The sequence below is a fragment of the Pogonomyrmex barbatus genome, unplaced genomic scaffold, assembly GCF_055798465.1.
Source record: "Pogonomyrmex barbatus isolate J1 unplaced genomic scaffold, ASM5579846v1 scaffold10, whole genome shotgun sequence".
NCBI lineage: Eukaryota > Metazoa > Arthropoda > Insecta > Hymenoptera > Formicidae > Pogonomyrmex > Pogonomyrmex barbatus.
The window spans coordinates 7,627,133-7,649,221 of record NW_028297099.1 but is presented as its reverse complement, the minus strand read 5'-3'; the positions used below and the strand labels follow the sequence as shown (position 1 = coordinate 7,649,221).

Sequence of the window (22,089 nt, the reverse complement as noted above, 5' to 3'; positions counted from 1 at the left end):
TGACAGAGGATACGTCAGGGGACAAGAAGGATATTGAGAGTTAGAAGCAGAAGCTTATGGCCATGTCTGCGAGATGCGGATATCGAACTAGAGACACGGGAGAAGGGAGGACGGAGGAAACGAAGAGATAAAGACGAGCCTCTTCTGCGCGAGCAAAGGAGTGACTTCGCTAATCGCAAAGAATTGGGCCACGTTCGCGTGCCAGTGTCCTATCCGGAGATGGAGTTATCCTATATGATGAATCGCGCAGCTGGCGAACGTCCTGGTCTGGTAGACGGTGACTATGTCATCGTGCAATTGCAGTCCAAAGGAAAGAGTCGCGTTTACGCGAACGTAGTTCTTCACGGCTTGAAGGGCATGCATTTACCGGAACTAAGCCAACTGCGAGAGCGCAGAAACACTTGGAAGTTCTGCTTCTATCAGGCAATCGTCGCACTGTTAGCTAAAACTCAGCTCAGGTATCGATGAATGTCGAAGTGTGATAAGCATAATGAAGCGATTAACACAGTATGGACGTTCTAATTTCCATGCTTTGATAACTTTGATAACTTTCAGTTTTATTTTCATTTAGTCTATTTTAAAGTGAATTGAATTATTTATGCATATTTTCCTCTCTGGTTAATCGAGATCTACTTCCTCTATTTAAAATTTGTTTGGAAAACTCTCGTCAAGGTAAAAGACACACGCGGGATATTATTCTGCGTGACGTTTTGCATTGGAACAATGAGAATTCGACTGTGCTGTACTTTTACGAGAGTTAGGATCCAATCATAACTATCATTTCCCTTAAACCATCTCCCAAAGGTAATAAATAAATTTGGCGTTATCTTTACTATGTCTTCGCATATTCGGAAGATACAAATACGCATGGAGCGCCAATATCGATTATATCTATGACCACGCCTGGATGCTTTACACCCACATCGGCACGATCAACGTAAAGGCAAAGCAGCGTCTGGACGACGTCGTCGTGTACAACTACAAATACAACGTCGAGCTAGAGCTGATTCAGGAAATGAAGGATGTACCCGCGGCGAACGTCACTTTCTTCTACGGGGAGAGAGGCCTGAAGGAGCAGATTACGTTACGCAGGAAGGATCCCCTGCGAGTCAGAGTGGAGCTCGGATGTCAAAAGGTGACGGACCCCAAATACATGTCCGTGCACGCAGGCGTGCGAAGGATCGAGAAATGGCTCGGTAAACTGGCCGCGCAGTATCGCGATTGCATATTTCGCACGAGCAGATTCTCGCTGGCGTTCTGGCAAGACGGTCTCTTCTGGTATCTCTACAACCCCTACCGATGCGACGAGTTCGGCTTTTGGGACGACGACGGTCGCGCCTGCATCGTGAAGTTCTGCTCCGCGGACTCGCTTCGGAGGCACCTAATGATCCTTCTGCTGAGAGCCTACGCGTACAAGGAATCGAGTACGCGAGACGAGGAGCCATCCAACGTCGACGAGGAAGGCACTTTTTTTGACGTTCAGATCTTCCACATGACCTTCCATTCGTGTCAGCTGCACAATCTGAAACTATGCGACGCGTTCAAGCGGTCGCTACGAGGCGCCGACGAGGCTCCGTCGGATTCGCTCGAGATTGAAGAAGATACGGAAGACGCGTCCGAGGACGAGGACGAGGATTGCGAGGATCCGAGAGAATCGAGGGAGAGAGTCACGTGGCTGAGACGTCGCGGGGCGACGACCTGGGGCAAACGTGATCTTACCAAACGGCAGAAACCGGGCACGGCCGTCCGTAAAGCGAGGTGGCATCAGTACTACGTGGAGGAGCCCAATATACTCTTCTCTCTATGGGGCGAGATACACATAACCGACGGTATGTTCGACGAGGTAAACCGCGGGATGCAGGCGTACGCCTGTTACGTGGTGTGCGCCGGCATGACCAGGATCACGGCGCCGGAATGCTGGAGCCCGAAGACCCTCGACGCGATTGTAATATGCGGGGATCGTTATTACACCTATAGCAAGCGCAAGGCCGAGTCCGAGTTCGCCAACGAGGAATTCGTTCGCGGGGGTCGTTTGGCCAAGTATCTGTCCGATCGCTTCGAGATCGGCGGGATTCTCTTCGAGGTCCGGATATTGCCGGCCGTTTGCGGGAAATTGTACGCCAAGTCGAGCGAGTGCCTGTGGAGAACACTGGAACGTACGTTCTCGCGTTATCACTTCGCCATACTGACGTGCGAGAGCGCCTGTCTCGGCCTCTTCAAGTTCTGCGGGGCTTACTACGTGTGCGACGTGAACTCGTACGGTCCACCGCTTTTCCAACACGGCTACGGCGCCGCGTATCTACTGAGAGCCACGTCCTTCCGCAAATTCGTGCCGGTGCTCGTGCTGATAATCGACTCGCCGGAACAGAGCCGATTCACTCTAAATCCCATCGAAATCCTCAGAATCGTTGAAATGGACGCTACGCTCGAGTCTCGCGCAAAAGCGCGCGAGAGGAGATACTGCTTTGGAAAACTCGCCGGCATAATGCCGGGGGCATTTCCGAAATTTGCATTCGATGGGCAAAATGGGAGAGGAGTGAAAAGATAAAAACTGAGAAAATTTAAACGAACTATACGTAACGAGTGAAAATGATAATTCAGAATTTAAAAAACAAATCGTAAATATCGAAAAATAAAAATCAATACTGTTTTTATTTTTCTAAAAGTTTTAAATAAAATCTATATTTGAGTATAATTCATATGGATAGAAATTATTTTGATACAATTAACTCTCTTCAAGTTAAGAAGAAGCTCTCTTCTGTAAAATCGCCGAGCGAAAGTTTCCGAACGTGACCGTTTCAAAATTCCTAAACGATCGACGGACTTTAATATTTATGCGTAGAGGAATATCGAAGCTCCGTGTAAACGTTTATATAAACGAGAATGTATTTTCCACAACAGCGAGGCGATTTCAATAAGAAAATATTGTTGTAAAACCTGGGTTGCACTCCAGCAATAACAATAAGCGATAGTAGAGAGAGAGTGTTGCGGAATTTAAATTTCTCGCGATCTAAATGGACACCTCGCTACGCACTTATATGTAAATATGTCGTAGAATCTCCAATAAAAGTGCTGTAGAAAAAGATGGATACCGTCCTTTTCGAATAAGGTTGAAGGTCAACGAAAATTAATCGTGAAAAATTCGAGGTCGACGAGGCAAGATAAATTTAAACTAAATTTTTCTTTTTTTTTTTAATTTTACTTATAATTGAATTAAATCACGTGCTCTTAAGTGGATGTAACGAACAAAATAGTCGCGTGGGATGGAAGACGGGCGAAATCAATTCTATCAATTAATTTCCATATAACCAATGTTACCTTTAACATCGCTGACATAATCGGAAAGGAGATTTGCACGATTAACGCAATGATCTTCGAATGTTTGGCAAGGATTTAGTAACGGTATGTATACAACCTACAGGATTCTTTCGCCTGCAGAAATCTTATCGTGATACGCGATAAGATTTATTATTCTCTAATTTAAATAAGTAAATTTAATTTTATTTAATAAAAAGAGAAAGGAAAGTATCCTTCTCTTCTGGAAGACGCGTGGAAAGCGCACAAGGGGGACCAGACGACCACATCGCTCTCTTCGTGCTTCGATGCAATAATTTATTTCGGTATTGTACACATTGATCGTTAGTCAATATTTACAATGGTATTTACAACGCAATCACGTATGTACATGCTCATACACGTTCATGTCGATAAGAGCGCGAAAGCACCGGTCGCCGTCTTCCATCGTCCTCGACCTCCTCGACCTTATCGATGAGCGAGACTCGTCGCGTCTCGTCGTCGTCACGGCCGCACTACGCTACCTCAAGGTCGGAGCTGTCCGTGTCCTGCTCGAGCTTCTGCTGCTGGTGGTGGTGCTGCTGCTGCTGTTGCTGCTGCTGTTGTTGTTGCTGCTGCTGCTGCTGCTGCTGCTGCTGTCTGTTCAGACTCAGACGATCGCCCACCATCACCGTCGTCGCGGTGCCGCCGTCGTCGGTGCGCTGACGCTGCTCCAGTTGCAGCTTCCGAAGGCGGTCCTGCTCCTCCCGCTTCTGCTTCCGCCACTTGGCGCGACGATTCTTAAACCACACCTGAAATAAGCACAGTTCAACATTTGGCATTTAGATTCGTCCTAGATTGATCTCTTCATTCGGTGGAACAAATTCGTTCGAACGAATTCCCTCTCGAATAATTGAAAGCGATAAATATTTTCATTCCTTTTAGATGTGAATAATTTTTATGTGTTATATTGTTCGAAATCGAAAAGAGCATAAAAACTTGACTACTAAGAATTTGTAATATATATATATATATTGTTTAAGATTCGACTGTAATAACAAAAATATTGTAGAGGATGCATAAGAAAAAAATTGCGTGAAGAAATTTCAAGCGTTGCTTGAAAGCATTGATCGAATAAAGGATTAAATAGGATTTATTTTGTCCACGGATAAAAGCGTCAAATTGATATAAAAAATTTGTTGTTTTTCCATCAAGCTCCGCATTAAATAAAGTTAGAAACCAAAGTTCTTTAAAAAAAAAAAAAAAAAGACTGAAAAATTTCTCTCCAAATGAAAAAAGAAAAACACGCTGAAGCCCCTAGCGGCAATTTTGCTTCGATTTTACTGAAAATCTGTTTTCAATTTTATTTGATAGAATAAGACAAACCTTTTTGCGCCAACAAAATAAGATAGCGTCATCAGCGAGCAATATTAATAATGAATCAAGTTTTTATCTTATATTTATATAGTTATATAATGAGTTATGAAACAATTATATAAACTATAAAGTAGTGTAATTATATTCCTTTTTTTAAATAAATAAGACGTGATGCCGTTGGCTTTTAATTATATTAATTTCATATTAATCATTTAATTATTGTTTTAATTATAAATTTAAACGACGGTTTGCCGAGCGAGTGACCAACGGTCACCGAGCAATAATTAAAGAAAGACATAATGTTTTCAAAATCGATGCGATGCGTGCGCCGCGAGATTATTACTTACTTAACGAAGTAAGAAAAGACATGCGTGAGAGACATCAAACGAATTCCCGCTGCATTCGCGGGACACACATATGTCCCTCACGCCTGTCTGAATCAATCCGTATGAAAACCGACAATCAATATTCAACCCCTGCTCGCTCGTTCGTTTTGCTGCATTAACCATTGTAATAGCTTAACCCTCGTTCTTCACTTTGAAACGTTTCTCTCAGATCGAGGTCCAGGTTGGTGGAGGTACCGTTTACTTCTCGCGAGATGCAAAATTGAATCTGTCACGATCTGATCGCGATATTTGACACGAGTCAAGGGTTCTCGTTCATTCGGCCAATTTTAATAATCACAGAAATTTTATATAATAATCACACGCGGTCGATTAATACGTCGAGTACTATTTTCTATCTCCCAGAGTCTGTTCCTAAATAAAGTGCGGAAAAAACGCCGATAGTTTCCGAGCTGTTGTTTCTCCCTCGTGTCGATCTTCTCTTCGGATCCGACGTCGGAGTCTCTCGGATCTTGAAAGTACACAAAACAGTGCCTCAGCTTTCTCACCCCCTCTTCGCCGCTCTTTCCCCACCCCTCCCCCCTCTCTGGGCCGACCCGTTCCTAGCTCTTTCTTTGTCCTCTCTTCTCCCCCTGCTCCCTCCATCGGGCGCACCAAGAGTCGCTATTCTACTAATTCTATGCAAACACCTCCGGCGGACTCTCACTCCGAGAGACGGCCCCGCAGACACGCAGGTATATGTTGTTCCCGTCTTTAAACAACTCTCGAGACTCGAGGGACCTTTCTTTGGCAAAGCCGACGCGACGCGGGTGGTCCCACGCGAGTGTCAATGATTCTCAGACTCCGTGATTGCTCGACGGAAATCGCCGTCGGGCTGAGATTTCGTCGACGCTATGTCCGACGACTATTTTACGCTACTTTGCACAATTCATTCGCACATTTCATCCCTCGATCCCTCGATTCCCCCATGATCCTAACGTGCGGAGAATTCAAAATGGTTGGGTAATTTAGATACAGTTTAATGATTTAAGTCACGGCTTTATTACCGTGTATATAAATGTAATTAGATTAACAATTGATCGGCATATTTTTACGGGGGAAATTAACGGGGAATTATCAATTAATTTGATAAATTTTTCATCGTCGAAAAAAAGGGCTTTTTAATAAAATTAAAACATCATTATCTCAATCACATCGCGGACGAGATGAATGCGTCGGAGTGTACAGAACAATCTGTACAAAAGAATCCCGCTTCCAGCCACCTGTGCTGTGTAAAAATCACAGAAATTACAATATGACGCTTATCGTCAGATTGGAAAAACTAGATCGTTAATTACTGGAAAAATAACGCTCAATCGGCGACACAATGAGCTTATTGGAAGGTAAATTTATACGAAATTAACGTAACGCGGAAAACAACGTGCTGTCTCTCTCTCTCTCTCTCTCTCTCTCTCTCTCTCTCTCTCTCTCTCTCTCTCTCTCTCTCGCTCTCGCCCTCTTGTCTACAGAGAGTACACCACTTTAGAGAGAGATTATAAATTGCACGACGTGCGTGTACGCGCCGGATCGACACGCGTGTATGCGTGCGTATTGCACGCGCGTGCGAAATGAGAGCGCGCGATCGTATGTATAATTGAAGTAAACACATTATCGCTAAAGCTTTTAATCTAGCATGCAACTTGTTAGCTCAAGTCGACCGAGGCTCCGATAAATACCCGCCGCGGTAAATTTTAATGACCGCGTTAAAATATTATGGGCTTTTATGCATTAGGACGACAAACACAGGCCGTTCCATCCCACTCAGGAACGACGACGGCGGCGGCGGCGGCGACGGCGGCGGCGGCGGCGGCGCGAGCGCGTAGTTTGCCGACATTACATTACAAATTGTGCGTGCGGACCCGGGCCATCCGGACGGTCAATGTTTGTCGATCCGAAATCCAATATTCCGTTTCACGGCTCGAGAAAGTAATTTGTCATCGGCAAGCGGCTTAAGCTCCGCCGCTGCACGGCTGCGGCCGCCGTGGACGCCGTCGCGCTCTCGAAACGGTAGCCGGTTTCTCTCGTTTTCGAAAAGCGTCCGCGCGGACGGGATGACGATGACTCGTAATTGTCAACATACGCCCTTTTCCATACGCTCTTCTCTTCTTTTAGTTCTGCTATTATTCCATTAAAACCATCGACGCTCCGCGCGTGACCGAAAGGGATATTCACGATTATAATTTTATCAATTAAATCCATCTGAGTGTATTTCTTTCTAGTTTTCCCAATTTTTGCAATTCAAAATAATTAACGGTGAATATTGATAAATCATAAATACGTTAAAGTGTTGCGTGTTGCGTGATTCTATTTCGTCGAAGAAATAATTACCCAAGAGAGAAAGAAAAATTTTTACGCGCACGCGCGCGCGAATGAAAGATTCGATGTGGTAGAATCTAAAATTTGGCTGACCTCGATCCTTTCTTCCTTGAGGTCCACTTGAAGGGCCAGCTGTTCCCGCAGGAGCACGTCGGGGTAATGCGTCTTGTCGAAGGTGGCCTCCAACTGTTCCAGTTGTTCCTCCGTGAAGATCGTCCGATGGCGACGTTTCCTCTTCGCCATCGGGCCCATTCCCGGATTGTTGGGATTTATTTGATAGGGATGACCGGTGTGATAAAAGGCTGGCTGTCCGTGAAGGGAAACGCCGGCGGCGGCCATCGCTGCCACATATCCTCCGGGATATAATCCTGGATATGCCGCGGCTGAAATCCGGAAATAACGGAAAGACTGATAAAGCTCCATCTCTTCAAGCTCTCTTAAAACTCCCCCACGAATCCGAATACCAAGGGCGTGTCCTAGTGTCTCGTGTAATCGCTCGTGTAATCGCGCGTGCATCACGCAAATGACAATAAAGATTATCCGATGTTGGCGGCCGCAACGCCATTTGAACTTTGCGCCGCATTAAAGATTCAAATGGTTCCATTCGCGCTCGCGATTATAACATTTAGGGGAGCCCTGGGATCGATTGTGCGACGAGCGATAATTGTAACAATTCGGGTAATTCGGGCACTAAATAGACTCGCGACTGACAAAAGGAGGATTACATTCGATCGTTTTGCGACCGCGAGGTCCAAAATCCCGAAATCCCGCGATCGACGCGGAAACCGACGACGCGTTTTCTCCGAGAATTAAAATGCAGACGGAGGCCGGAGAACGTTGGTGGTGGTCGGAAACGCGATACTATAAAACTTACAGGCCCCATTCACGTTGCTTGGGATAAAGAGGTCGCCCGGCACCCCCGTCCCGGGGGACGTTTTACTTTAAAATCTCGAAGAAAGCTGCTTAAACGCGACGTTGCGTATGAAAATGCGGGGACGGTAAAAATTTCTGCTTTTACCACGGGCAACCACGGGCTTCTCCCTTCCTCCTGCGCTCTCTCTCTCTCTCTCTCTCTCTCTCTCTCTCTCTCTCTCTCTCTCTCTCTCTCTCTCTCTCTCTCTCTCTCTCTCTCTCTATCTATCTATCTCTCTCTCTCTCTCTCGCATGCTTCCTTTTCACGTTCTCCGTCTTCTAGCGGGATTGCGGAAGGAGCTAGATCGTTCATGCATGATCGAAACGGATTGCGGATTTCATCTCGCGTATCCCCAATGCGAGAGAGCGCAAGTTTCCTCGACGGAAAAATACCTAAAGCCCCCCTGCGGGCATGAAAGAAATTTTGGCGTGTTTCGCACCGGCTCTCTTAGGATTCGCGCGGAGTCTTACATTTTTGCGTTGTAAACTGTTAAACTGTCTCTCCACCGAGCGAAATACTATTTATCAATCTACAGAAAATTGATGAAACGCAAACGAATTAGAGTCTTTACGTTGTAGAGACGAGACGAGGAATATCAGCCCGCGGGAAATAAAGGATCGTAGCGAAAAAGATACACGGATTGAATCTCAATTTCTACATGTATTTGTTCGTCGTGGGCGATGAGTTGAAAATCAAAAATATTAAATGATACACTAATTTTATATATATATATATATATATATATATATATATAGGAAATGATCTTATAGAATTTATTAACGACAGTAAAACTCAAATGTATATGCGAGCTCAAAATGCTCGTAAAACGTTTGTTACCGCGCGAATGTGTGAGTTAATTATCGAGATGCGTTTAAAAAAAATGTAGGGTTAGAATAAATCGGGCGAACGAGCAAAGTTTCACGCATCATAGATGTAATATAGTGTCGAATAATCGCTCCGGTTTAATTCGGATATGAAGCCTTATAATATTTTATAACTGTCCAAATTTTTTTCTCTCATTTTTAGAGTTAATAAATAATTTTTTTCAACTTCATATATCGCTTTGTATCGGGAAAATCATTTACCAATTCATTTACGGGATATAAAAGTATGTGGAGATTGGGCTCTTCCGACGAGTTTTTGATTTTCCATAAATGCGCCGTTAAATTGACGGCCGGTATTCTGAACATTATCGACATTCTCATTCGTATTGCAAAAAAGATTGTAAAGAATGATATATTGCCTCGATATCGCTTGATAAAACTGTAATGTAATCGAATAAATGCAATTAACATTTCCAACGGCACGCATAAATTAATCGTTCGCCCTCGACTTCGCGTAATTGTTCGATACGAGCGATCCCGAGCGCTCGTTATTATTTCTATTAGTTTCTCGGTTCGAAAACTGTATTTATTGCCGACTCGTCGCACGTAAGGGTTCAATATAATCCAGCGATGTGAATTCAATTTAATGACATGTGACGGACAATGATACGAATCGAGTCCGTTCAAGGTACAATTACACGAAAACGGTAAAAGATGGTCGTTTATAGGATTACGGATAACTTCAATGGGGAAGTGTTAATTATCATTTCACGCGTACGAGAATCCCGAATGACGGGAGTTCGAACTGAAAAGTGTAAAAGACGTTCGGAAAAGAGATTCGGAAAGAGGGTCTTAAGATCCCCTTTGACCGTCTCCGCGTCTCCCCTTTGACGGACTTCCCGAGACCCGAGAAGAAGAGCTTTCACACCGATCTCCTCGGAGAGAGGCGCGAGGAGCGTGTGTTACCCACCAAGAAAATCCGCCGAGGTGAACGCCAAGTGGTGCAGCTGCTGTTGCAGGGGGTGCATCGCCGCGGTGGTGGTGCGACCGGCGGCCGACTCGATCGTCTCCGGCGTCTGGATCACGGATGCGGCGACGGTGGTGGTGCTGGTGGGCGCGACGACGTTGCCGATCGGCCTCGGCGCCAGGATACTGTCGATGGTGAAGAGCGAGGTGGGGGACGACATGGTGGAGGCGGAGGTGCCGGTCGCGGGTCGCGAGGGAACGACCGGTTCGCGCGCACCGTGCCGGTGCCGCGGCATCGTCTCCTCCGTGCCGATCGGACTCCTGGCGAACGTGCGCTCGTGCACGGCATCGGCGGCGACCGTCTCGTTCTGATTGTTGCGCCTCGTCGCCACCGCGACGTGATTCTGCGCGTCCGGCGAGTAGCTGTAGAGATAGCTGTGACCGTAGCCGGATATACCGGGACCATCCGAGTGCAGCGGACTCGACGGCTCCGTCATGGGCGAGCGTGATCTCGGCGAGTCGCCCGCATAAGTGCTCTCTACCATGTTACGTAACGTGGGATTCTCGAGCTCGCGGGTATTAGGTACGTATGTGTGTATGTGTATGTGTGTGTGTGTGTGTGTGTGCCTTGGCGTTACTCGAGCGAGATAAAGCCGACGAGTAAATTCGAGGTCCTTCGCGAAAACGAAGGATGCTCCTCGATCTGTCCTCGTTCTCCGGACGTGTCGCTACATTCTCGCTCGCATCGTAAGAACGAGAATGACCGCGCGCAGTCGACTTCCCGCGAGTCTTTCTGAGCACCGCGTGCGAACCTTAGACAATTTTTTTTGAGGATCGCTGGTCCCTGTCTTCCTTTATATTTATCTCTCTATCCTCTACAGCCGGACGGGATGAATCTGTCCCGTGTACGAATACGAGGCTCCTGCCTCGCGGACGATTCGTTCACCGACGTCCAAGCGCTCATCGGCGCTCAACATCGGCGGGAGACGACGGGTCGAGGTCGCGCGAGAGATGGGAAAAGGCGCGAATCCGATATCTCCACCGCGGCAGGTATTCGTTTCCGTGATCCGAGCGTCCCCCCGCTCGCCGTCTACTCGTCGTCGCCGGCCGCACTTTATCCACTCCGGCCGCCGTCGCAGGGCGCCTAGCGTCGCGCGTCGCGGACACGAAGTGACATCTCCCCGATAAAGGATATTCGTGGACTAGCCATAGCGGTGGCCGCCGCGATGCCGCGTGGACGCGGTGCGCGCTACCTTCCTACCCTACTCGTCTCGCTCCGTTCCTCGCGCACACCGACAAAGCCACCCCCGTGGGCCCCCGTGAGCCGCGCCAGCCGCGCCGGTGGCGGACAGAGGGACACCCTCGGGTGCCGCGTCGGGTTGGCGTGCGTTGTCCGCGATCGGGGCGTGGCCCTATCTGGCCCCGTCCACTTTTCCACCACCCGGTCGCGCGCTTTCTCATCGTGATAGCTCCCTCGTATCTCGCCCCCCTCCCCACCCCTTCGCGTTACGAAACGCGAGTGTGAGGGAGGGCGAGAGAGGACGAAGCGGAGGGCCGACGATGACGACGAGGACGAGGAGGCCGACGACAACGATGAGTTCTCTTGCGCGCGCGAGAGGATGCGATCGCGTCGCGACGCTCAGGGGGGTGGAGGGAACGTACCCCTTTCAGATATCGCACCGCGGCAACAGACACACGCGAGGCAACGCGCGCCCGTAGAGAGAGGGTGGTCGCAAAATAGGCAGGAGCCTCTCTCGGAGAGAGAACGAGAGATGTGAAAAGAGCGAAAGAGTCGCGGAGGAGAATGACATATTTATCGATACGTATTGCGAAGGTTACCGAATCACTCGCCCCTCGAGCATACGATCGAATCGAGAAGCTTATTTTTGCAAACCATCTTAAAACCATACTTTTCGAAAGTATAATAGAACGCGTCGCGTTAGAAAGTATTCCGATAGCTTTAATGTAATCTTTTCATTTTAAAAACTTAAAAACGATATATTGAAAGACCATTCTTTTCAATTCTGAATGAATATTTTAAATATAAATCAGTGTTAAGTTTATTTTAATTATTTCAATTGTAGGATAATAGTATATCGTGACACATAGCATTGTTGAAATTGTTAAGACGCATTTAGAAAATTATCTAAAATTATAAATTTTGTCCTACAAATAAAAACAATAAGTTTGAAACTTTAGATTCTAATTCTTTAATAATGATATATACGGAGTGCTATTCATAATTTTATTAGATATTCTATAAAATACTTACATTATTCATTAATCTACAGCCGATGTAACATAAGTAACATTATTGAAAAAAATCATTGCTTGTTGTAAATTTCAAATATTTGCAATTCTCCAACATAAAATTAAAATTCTATTATAGTACAACTTATTATATGGAATAAAGAACTGAAAGAATTTATTATTAAATTATTATTATTAAAATTATTATCAACAAATTTGTTATTCTTTCATCAAAGAGAATTGAAAATTTTAATCAAATTGAAATAAAATTGTCGCCGTAGGTTTCAAAATTCTTTTTCAAAGACACTTATCAATCTTTTCAACATTTTTTGGTTTTATTTAATGCAAAACTTGATCTTTTTCACCGATCTAATAAATTTTTGTTATTTATTTTATCTCTCTTAAGTTTATTTCATAAAGAGTCCTATATTTTCGATACTTCGACATATTTGTTCTTTTTCAAATTAAATTGGAACTCTATCATTGAATGATCAAGATGACAATAAATTTAAGATTATTTAGTACATTCAATTAATTTTGTTATAAAATCTTTCTGATTATATAATTATAACAAAATGCTTTCCTGTCACCATGTTCGATATTCATAATTATTACCGGCTCTCTCAACGTATCATCTTTCGTTCTGCATTTACAGCTTATACTCGGATATCAATAAATGCTAATCTTAGGTCTAAGCTAAGATTAGAAATCGCGACCAGTAATCTTAAATAATCGAATCGATTATTTGCCGACGTTACGGGATCAAACAGCAGGCGCAAACGCCAATCCGAACGCGATGAACCCCACGCGAAAGCTCAGGCGTTGGTAGATCTGGATTATGGCGGTTGCGCGCGGCTAGAGAGAGAGAGAGAGAGAGAGAGAGAGAGAGGAGAGAGAGAGAGAGAGAGAGAAGGACAGAGAAAGAAAGAGAGAGAGAGGGGAGAGAGGGAGAAAGAGCCATACCTATCTAGCGAATCCGCACGGATCTGTTCAATTATTCAAATCCCGGCCAATGCGTCCGCATTAATAACATAAAACCGTTGTAATGTGCATTGACTGTCGTTTCCCCCGTTCTCGGGGGTAGCGAGCGAGGGTACGAGGGGACTGCGGTATCGCGACATACACGGAGAATCGAGCGTGAAGAGCGTTTTCTCTCCCCCTCCCTCGATCATTCTTTTCCTCGTGGGGCGCGTTACGTACCCCCCCGACGATTGTAAGCATTCCGCGCGCACGGCCAGCCGGTTCTATCCCCCTCGCGACGGAGCTCCTCCTCCCGGATCCTCCCGACCGAGATATCATCCCCGACTGCAAGTCCATTCGGACGCAGTGAGATCCACGTCAGAGCTTAATCCTAATCCGTACGTTAATCGTACGCCCGATCCGGCGAACCGGATCCCGTATTCCGCACGATCCGTGTGTATACGTATTATGCCCATCTATCTGCCTGCCTATGTCTACTTACCTATATATTACCTACCGGTTTAAGCCGTTGTCGGAACCAGGAGATGCTGGCGTGTTACTCGCGCGCGCGCGAGAATCCGCGAGAAGAATTCTCGAGGAAGAGGAGGACCCTCCTCCCTTTTCGCAACGGACGGCCATTGTTCGCCGATACATCGTGAATTTTATTAGAGACGGACTGAGAAACCGACCATCGCTAATATATCTCTCCTGATCTGCCGATGGTCTTTTTGCGATTCTTCGATTCGCACCCGGCGCTACCCGGCAGAGATGACAGATCGTTCCCCCGAAAACGAGAAATGGCGAACGACGAGGCTGGACGAGTTTTCGAAAGTTTTGGTATACGAGTCCGCGCGGCTACGAAATATCATGAATTATGAATGAGACCGCTTCTTTCTTGAGGAGGAGAGGTAACGAAGTTAATAAGTTTACTTTTTGAACGTGGCAGGGAAGAGAGAGGGGTAGGGGGAAGGGGAGGGCGCGTGCGGCGTAAATCGCGCCGTCTTGAATACGAATGAATCTCAATCGAGCGCGCGCCGATGAGAAGGAGACTGAGAGAGAGATGTAAAATGATAATATCATATCCATCCCATAATACGCGTTATATATATATATATATATATATATATATATATATATATATATATATAGAGTTCGTTTCGCGTCGCACGAATCCTCCATCGACAACGTCGAGGTCGTCTTTCTTTTTTCTTTTTTTCCTTCTCTCTTCCCATCTCTTTTTCTCCCGGCGGAATCTCTCTCACTTTAAGGAACGCTCCCGGCGGGGCGGCTTCCACGAAAAAGATTACAATTTGCCCGGCAATCACGGGGGGATGAATCCTCAGCGCTAATGCAGCGACAATACAGATGTTTTCGCATCTAAGCGGCGTGCTAAGTGGATCTCGCCCTGTCCCCTTCCATCCCTCTGTACCGCTACCCTCCTTATCCCTCTCGTTCTCGCTCTCGCCTCGCTTTCGTGAGGGCGAACGCTCTGGAAAAAGCATCCACGTCGATATTCTTAAACGTGTAGCCGCGGGGTGTCGGGCGGACCGATATACCTGATCTTCTCCAGCTTCCGAAGTCCCTTCTCGGCATCTCGCCCGGACTCCGTTGGTCTCGATTACATTTGACTGGATGCCTTCCTGCCTTCCTGCGAATGAAGAAGTTGAAGTAGAGACGAGTGGACTGCGGCCGCTCATCAGGAGAGAGTTCAGGTGCGCCATTTTTATCCGAGGGCGGAGAGGACTTTGAACCCCAGGACGCCCTACATTGACACGCATCGTTCGCCGAGATGAAACGGCGTGACGTTGTTGACATCGTCAGCCAAAGACATTGTTCGGTTTTGCATTCGGGACGATTATTTCAGGCCCGCTGACCGATTCTTTCGGAATTTCACGCTCGTTTACTTCTTATGCTCTCGGGAAAACGAAAAGCATCGAAATGGAAAGCAATTACCAGCTGTAAAGCGTCCGACTTGATCCCGGACTTCTCAATACATTCTAGATTATAGCTTTAAAAATGTATTATGTATATATAAAGATATGTGTAATTTATATATACATATTGCAATTTATTAATTCCTCTTAAAAGCAATTTTACATTCTCTTTCCTAATCGAGTCATTTTATTATTTAGTACATAAAAGCAGATTAATGTAGAACTGCTCACTGTCACATTTTATATTTTATATTAAAATATGTCAGAATAAGATATAAAATATTTCGTACATTATATGTCTGTATGGTGACAATTTAATATTTAATACAAACGGAATAACGGAAGAAGGGTTGAATCCCATGTGGGATAACGTGATTATTACGGCGATGTGAGACTTTACCGTATCAAACTTAAGTAACTTAACAGTTAACGTAATTTAATCCTGGAAATCTCTCTTACGCATGATGATGTTTATTATAATTTTAAAATTACAGGGGATGCGCGCAAGATAGATGCGACTTAGAACACTCTTTGCCCGCCGTCTTTTATCCGTTAATCTCTCGAGAGTCCGCGGATTAGAGCGAGTAGTAGTTGCAAAAAGCAGCGAGATACCGGCATAGAGAAAGATTATGAGCGAGATTACGAGATTACGGAGTGTTCCCGCGAGTGTCGTTGCATCTCTCTGCGAATTGTCGCCTTTCGGATGCGTCTCGCAAAATTAATATTTCGCGCGCGGCTCGTAATGCAACGCGCAAATTTGTTTCTACGCCATGCGCGCGCGCGCGCATCCTCAAAGGATGCCGAATTTCAAGGGATGAAAGGGAAGTCGGGACGCGGACGAGCGTGTCTTAATCCATCCGACCGAGTCCCGCGCGTTTGTTCACGTGAGTTCCACAAGGATTAGCGCAGTCGATTATGGCTCCCCGTAAATATTTGCCCGTTCCCGGATCCAAGCGGGCCGACGATTTTTATGCTTTCTCTTTCTCCCTCGTAAAAAAAAAAAAAAGGTTCTCGCCCGTTCGTAAGGTCCGACGGGACGCGACGCGGATCTCAGGGGGTAGTTTTACAATCGATCTACGATCGTAATTCGTAATTACGATCTAATGGTGGAGACAAATGTGGAGATCAGAGACGCGAATATGCGCCGATGCTGATTTTTCCTTTGGTTGATAAATTTAAATATTTCGATAATAAGATTGAATCTCTGATGCGCAAAGAATTTTATTCGATGCGCCGAACCGCGGCTTTCTGGCCGCGGAAAGAAGATTTTCGCCGGGCGGAGAAATATTATATACAAACTGTTGTGCGCGGCACGAAATAACATGCCTATAATTACGCGGGGATTCTGCCAGTTATTATCGAGAACACGGACTCGAGATCGCTGCGCGATGTACATACATATATTATATATATATATATATATATATATATATATATATATATATATGCGTATCTCTTATATACGCGTTTATATACAAATTCATTTATACATGCGCGACATATAGATGCGCGCGCGACGAATAATTGTCCGCGCTCGTACGCGCGACGATGCGCAACGATCTCAAATTTATTGGCATGCACGTTAATTACTTTAATTATTACACCGCTGTCAAAGGCTGATCGGAATACAAAGGAAGTTTATTCGACGCTGAACTATGTTCGCATCGCCCCGAGTCACCAATCGCCAATTAATTTTCCATAATTGGACGGACACGCTGCCGGAGCACGCTCTACACTCCTTGACGCTCGTTGCACGCGTGCACGCGTGTGTGTGTGTGTGTGTATGTACGCATATACGTATATACGTGTATGCGTGTATACGTACATACGTACATATATGTACGCGTGTGCGTGTACATACGTACACATAGCCGGTGGTACCTGGCGCCCCACGCACACCGCTCTGCTTAAAACGCGTCGCAACCAGCCGCCGGCTACACCGCCGTATTTTCAGCAGGGAACCAATTAACAGTTTTCACCTATTCCTTTTCAGGTGACCGAGCGTACCCGAAAAAAAAAAATCGAAATAAATGTCGGGACGGGGGCGGGCGGAAAGGAGGAGGGCGGGAAGGGGGAGAGAGAGAGAGGGGGGGGGTAGGGAAGAGCGAGCGAAAAAAATAACGCGCGTGTAGACCTCGCCGCGGAAAAATCAACTCCGGTTCTTGCCGAGTGCACATTTTTTTTTTTTTATGTCGACGCCATTAAAATTGGATCCGATACACGCCTGACAAATAGTGCATTTTCTGACAAGCGGCGAGCGTAATTAATCGTCGCCGTAAGGTACACGGCTGAATTTGATCGAAAAAAGGGGAGGAGGAGAATGAAAAAAAAAAAAGAAAAAATGCGCTCGCGTAAAGCACCACCAATTTCGTTGGAGAGATGCGATTCGTTGGAAAAATAAATGCTGAAACGTAGTAGCTGAACGTAGTAGATGGCGACGAAAAATCTTACCCTTCGGTATATTTTTTTCTCCCTTTTCTGATTCGACACTGTAGTGGAGGAATTTTTTTTTCCCAAAATCACGAAAGGAGACGTTTCTAGCGAGAGATGATCTTTTCGTTCGTCAAATGCGCGCACTTTCGAACCGCGAGAATATATGAGAATCATCCCCCGTTAATGGCCGCACGTGGGGCTGTCGGGCTAAATAAGTCGATGAGAAGACAAATAAATAAATAAATAGAAGCGCCCGATGTACGTGAGACTATCGACGGTGGCTCTTTTAAAGCCGTTTCCGACGGATACGGATTTCGCTAAGTGATACCAATAACTCGGTGGGCTAACAATAGGGCGCACTTCTCCGCGGGGATTCGACGGAGGATATAGGTGAAGGACCGCGGCAATCCCGTGGGATGTTATCTAATCCCGCTGGATTTGTTGATTCTGCATCTTGCGCCCGGCAAAGCCCGATGAGGTTTTCGTGTAGCACAGGATTACCCCTATTTTCCACGACCTAAACTCCCCCTTCTCTTTCCCTTCGCCCCCCCCTCCCACCTCTCGAGTGACGCGCCGTTCGCCACGTAGAGGAAACGCGACACGTTGCCGAGTACTCTTTCCTCTCTATCTGTCACTAAACAACCCTGAAATTAACGTAAGATTCTCCATCGATTTGTCACCGTAAACGTATAATAGCATAATAATATTGTATGGCGCACATTATGTACGGCGCACAATACAACGCGATTATACAGCGGCATAATGATTAAATCCGGAGGTGCGAGTTAATAGAATGGCTTAAATGGAGGTGATAGCGGCATTAAGCGGCTGATAAAGGACGGCCTTTAATATCCCGCTCGAGAAATTGTTGCCAACAATACGTGCGTTTCAGATAGAATTTCAAAACATGGATACACCACTGTACATCACGCACAGTGCATTTCGTACGCCGCGTATTCCTAATACGTACAAATACGTGTAACATTAATATTTTACGTCCTGATTGTATAATTAATTACGTGATGATTAGGTGGTAAAGCCTCATTCTTTAAACGACAAAACATTCTCTTCTTCAAATTACTCACATATATTATTATTCCCGAATAAATCGAGAAATCTAGAAATTTATAAACATAAATTATAGTCGAACATCGATTTAAATATCGATGAAAATATCCTTCGAACTCGTTCACTCAGAGATATTATTATTTTCAAAGGAATTTTGAAAATTGTAAATGTATAAAAAAAATCTCTCAGTTGATTTTTTTTTTTTATTAAAAATGCTTCCCGACGTGACACTTACATTGTTATCTCCAGGCGAACTCAGAAATTGCAAATTAACGAGAAAAATCTTTAACGAATTGACTTAAGGCATTATTTACTTTTACCTACTAAAATCCCCTTTCGATACAGCGAGGTCGAAGGTTCGAGGACGGCGATCACCATGGCGGTGGAGTATTACATGTCGGTGGTGAAGAGAAAAGATAAAAAAGAAAAAGCGCGCTTTATCGCGCGATTACCATCCTTCCGCAAATTCGCGTGACGGGAGATGTTCCGGGAGTGGAAACCGATGGCGCGCGGTAAACAAAGATGTGCCGCAGTACTTCTGCCCCGCGGTGGCATCGTCCACCTCCCCGTCCCCAACCCCGCGCGTTACGCGCAGATTATTCTATTACACGTTGCGTAAACACAGGGGAGGGGGGGGGGCACAAGCGGACGATGTGGGTACTCCCAGATCGGGCGCGAGCTGCCTCCGCGGCCTCCGGTGAGCGAGTGCTGTTTGCTCTGAAAATGCGTTATTGTTTCACCGCGATAAAAAATTCAACGTTTGGATAATTACATCAGAACTGATCGATCGGCAGAGGGGACGGGGGACAGGTGGGGCACGGGGAAGGTCGCCCCGGGCGAGTTTCCACTGGGTTACTGACTTAGTCCGCCCGCTTCTACCGAGATCGGCACAAAAGAAAGAGAAAGGAGAAAAAAAAACTGGAAGAAAAGGAGGGGCGGATTTTGCGATTTAACGATCGATCGATCGTTTCGGGGGGTGGAGGTGTCTCGAACATCTCCGATAATTGAGCAGCTGAGTTTCGCAGACATTTTATCGGTCAGGAAAAAAACGCGAGCCGATCTTTTTAGAAAGAAAAGAAAGAACGTTTTTTTCTCCATCTGTATTGAAGATATGCGTTACGAAGATTGTTTACCTGTTTAATAGTTTATTTTTATTAAAACTTTATTTTACTCAAAGTCTAAGTATCAAACTGGTTATTCAAACTGGTTATTTTTCGCGATAAAATTTTCAAATGCATCTAGGAAACGATTATCATATAACATTAATTTTCTTTACCAAGAAAAAATTGCGTCGCTTTATAATTAATAATTATCAACTGTTTCAATAATTTTAAGGAAAAGAAAGACATTATAAAAAAAGTCAAGCGAAAAAGACGTTATAATTCTAAAAAAAAAAAAAAGATTTATCCCAAAGCGGTGAAGGATTGATTTCCAAGTTTTTACACACCTTCAAAAACTCGAAATACTTTTTACAAAATTATAATAATAATAAGCTCGCGACACACATAAGTTGTCACTCTGGAATTTATTTATACTCCTGCAGGTGCACGAATTTAAGACGCTTTGGAAGTAAACTCTCCGATCGATGATTTTTCTCCAGAAAACTTTCTCGCGATCGAAGGGATCCACGCTTGTCCGCTCGCTCCGTGTGGCTTCTTCTATCCACATCCCCGTTCCCTCCCCCCCCCCCTCCTCTCGTCCACCCGCCCGCACGGATCAGCGAAAACAGAAATACAGACGGGAGAGCGAGAGGAATCGCTACTTTTTTTTGGTCGGGCCAATCGGTGCGTGGCAGCTGCGATCCTTTCTCGAATCTCTTTCCTTTCGCGTGTGTTCCCTCTTTTCTTCGGGCCGACAGGCCCGGGCTTTTCCCGGGTAATCCCTTCGAGGAAAAACGTACGGCGGGGCAGGAGAGCCGAGAGGGATGGAAGAGGAAACAGAGAGATGGTGAGTGGTTTCGCGCGCGCGGGAGCGGAAGAAACGAGAAACGGCCCGCGAGAGAGGACGATCGAGGATCCCGCGCTGTTTGCCTTTTATTAAACTCTTGTTAAACGCCGCCTTTCACCGCACACACAATTGAATCGGCAAAACAGCGAAGATAATGCCGGCCTCGGTATACGCCCGCAGGACCCGGTGGCTGGCGACCGAAGGAGAGAAGGAGAGAGCGGACGGGGGAGAGCAAACGAGAGGCAGGGAGGAAAGGAGGAGGGGGAGGACTTACTGCAAACACCAGTTCCTTGTATGTCTTGAAATGGACACCGTGTAATCCGCCTCTTTATACGACGACAACACACGCTGCGGGGATCGTTCGGGGATTCTTCAGCCAAGGATCGCTCGCGTAGCGGAGGATCTCCCCGGCGTGAAAGGTAGCCCCCAATCGACCCCAAGATCGATTTCTCGTGAAAGGGGATCCCGCGAAAATGGCACGGCCCACCCTTCGCAAAATGGGCCCGTCTAATGAAAATATTTGGATGTTTTCAATTCAAGATCGACACGGTCATCGAATGAAGTCTCGGTTCGGTCTCAAAGGGCTGGAAATCGAGAAACTACCTCTTCCTCGATTACGCGCGCAACCAAACCCTTTGCTATTGTCGTCCCTTCATACGGGACACATCTTAATTCGCACAATGACGCGACCGTGACAGGAAAAAAGAGAATTCGCATTTATCTCGAATATTTAAACGATCTATGATTCAGGATAAAAGCCTTTATATTTTTGTGTCATATAAAATTATACTGCGAGAGAGACACAATTTATGTCGAGATAAAAAATTTTATTTATATTTTTCTATACTGTATGATAATTAAAAAGTACAGTAGACTTTTTCTTGTATGGACCCGCTTTAACCGATCGCCTTAATACGCTTTAATCATATTTTCAAGATTTCTCAAGTCAAATGCTGCAGTAGAAAATTGTTTCACAAATTCTAATTAGCATTCTAAATGACCACGAGATGTTTTACATCTTCTTTACAATACGTCAAGTCCTTGTCCAGGTACATTACACATACACATACGTATCAAAGAGAGAGAGTAAAAAGCTTATATAATTATAAAGTTTATTTTACTTGCGTCCGCTTAGAGAGAAATACTTAAAAAAATATAATAAAATACATTCTACACATGTATCAAAATATATGATGCAGAAAAGTATAAATAAAATGGTATAAGTATTCTTACATGAATAATAAACCGAGAGTAAACTTCTCTCTCCTCTTTAAAAACAATTATTTAAAATTGTTATTAAAAGGACGATTCACGTTACGGTTTATTTGTAACTTTTCATTAAAAAAAAAAAAAAAAAATATATATATATGTATCTATCTCGATATTATTTGATGGAGGCGAATCAAAAGTATAAATGGATATTAACACTTCGTACGCAGAGTTTC

General features: G+C 45.2%; 1 protein-coding gene across 1 annotated transcript; it reads right to left on the bottom strand.

Annotated features, from left to right (window-relative positions):
- Positions 1–3,177: 3,177 nt before the first annotated feature.
- Positions 3,178–11,489, bottom strand: Gsc (goosecoid homeobox). The gene is made up of 3 exons (XM_089070393.1): positions 10,057–11,489; positions 7,443–7,732; positions 3,178–4,085 (listed from the first exon to the last, which is right to left on the bottom strand). Exons 1-3 carry the CDS (start codon positions 10,595–10,597, stop codon positions 3,810–3,812), a joined length of 1,107 nt encoding a protein of 368 aa, XP_088926519.1. The 5' UTR covers positions 10,598–11,489; the 3' UTR covers positions 3,178–3,809.
- Positions 11,490–22,089: the final 10,600 nt, after the last annotated feature.

Coding starts and splice junctions, on each gene's coding strand:
- Gsc (XM_089070393.1), bottom strand. CDS start 10,597: ATGGTAGAGAGCACTTATGCGGGCGACTCGCCGAGATCACGCTCGCCC. Junction 7,733..10,056: donor CACCTCGGCGGATTTTCTTG/GTGGGTAACACA, acceptor TCCGGATTTCAG/CCGCGGCATATCCAGGATTA. Junction 4,086..7,442: donor TCAAGGAAGAAAGGATCGAG/GTCAGCCAAATT, acceptor TGCTTATTTCAG/GTGTGGTTTAAGAATCGTCG.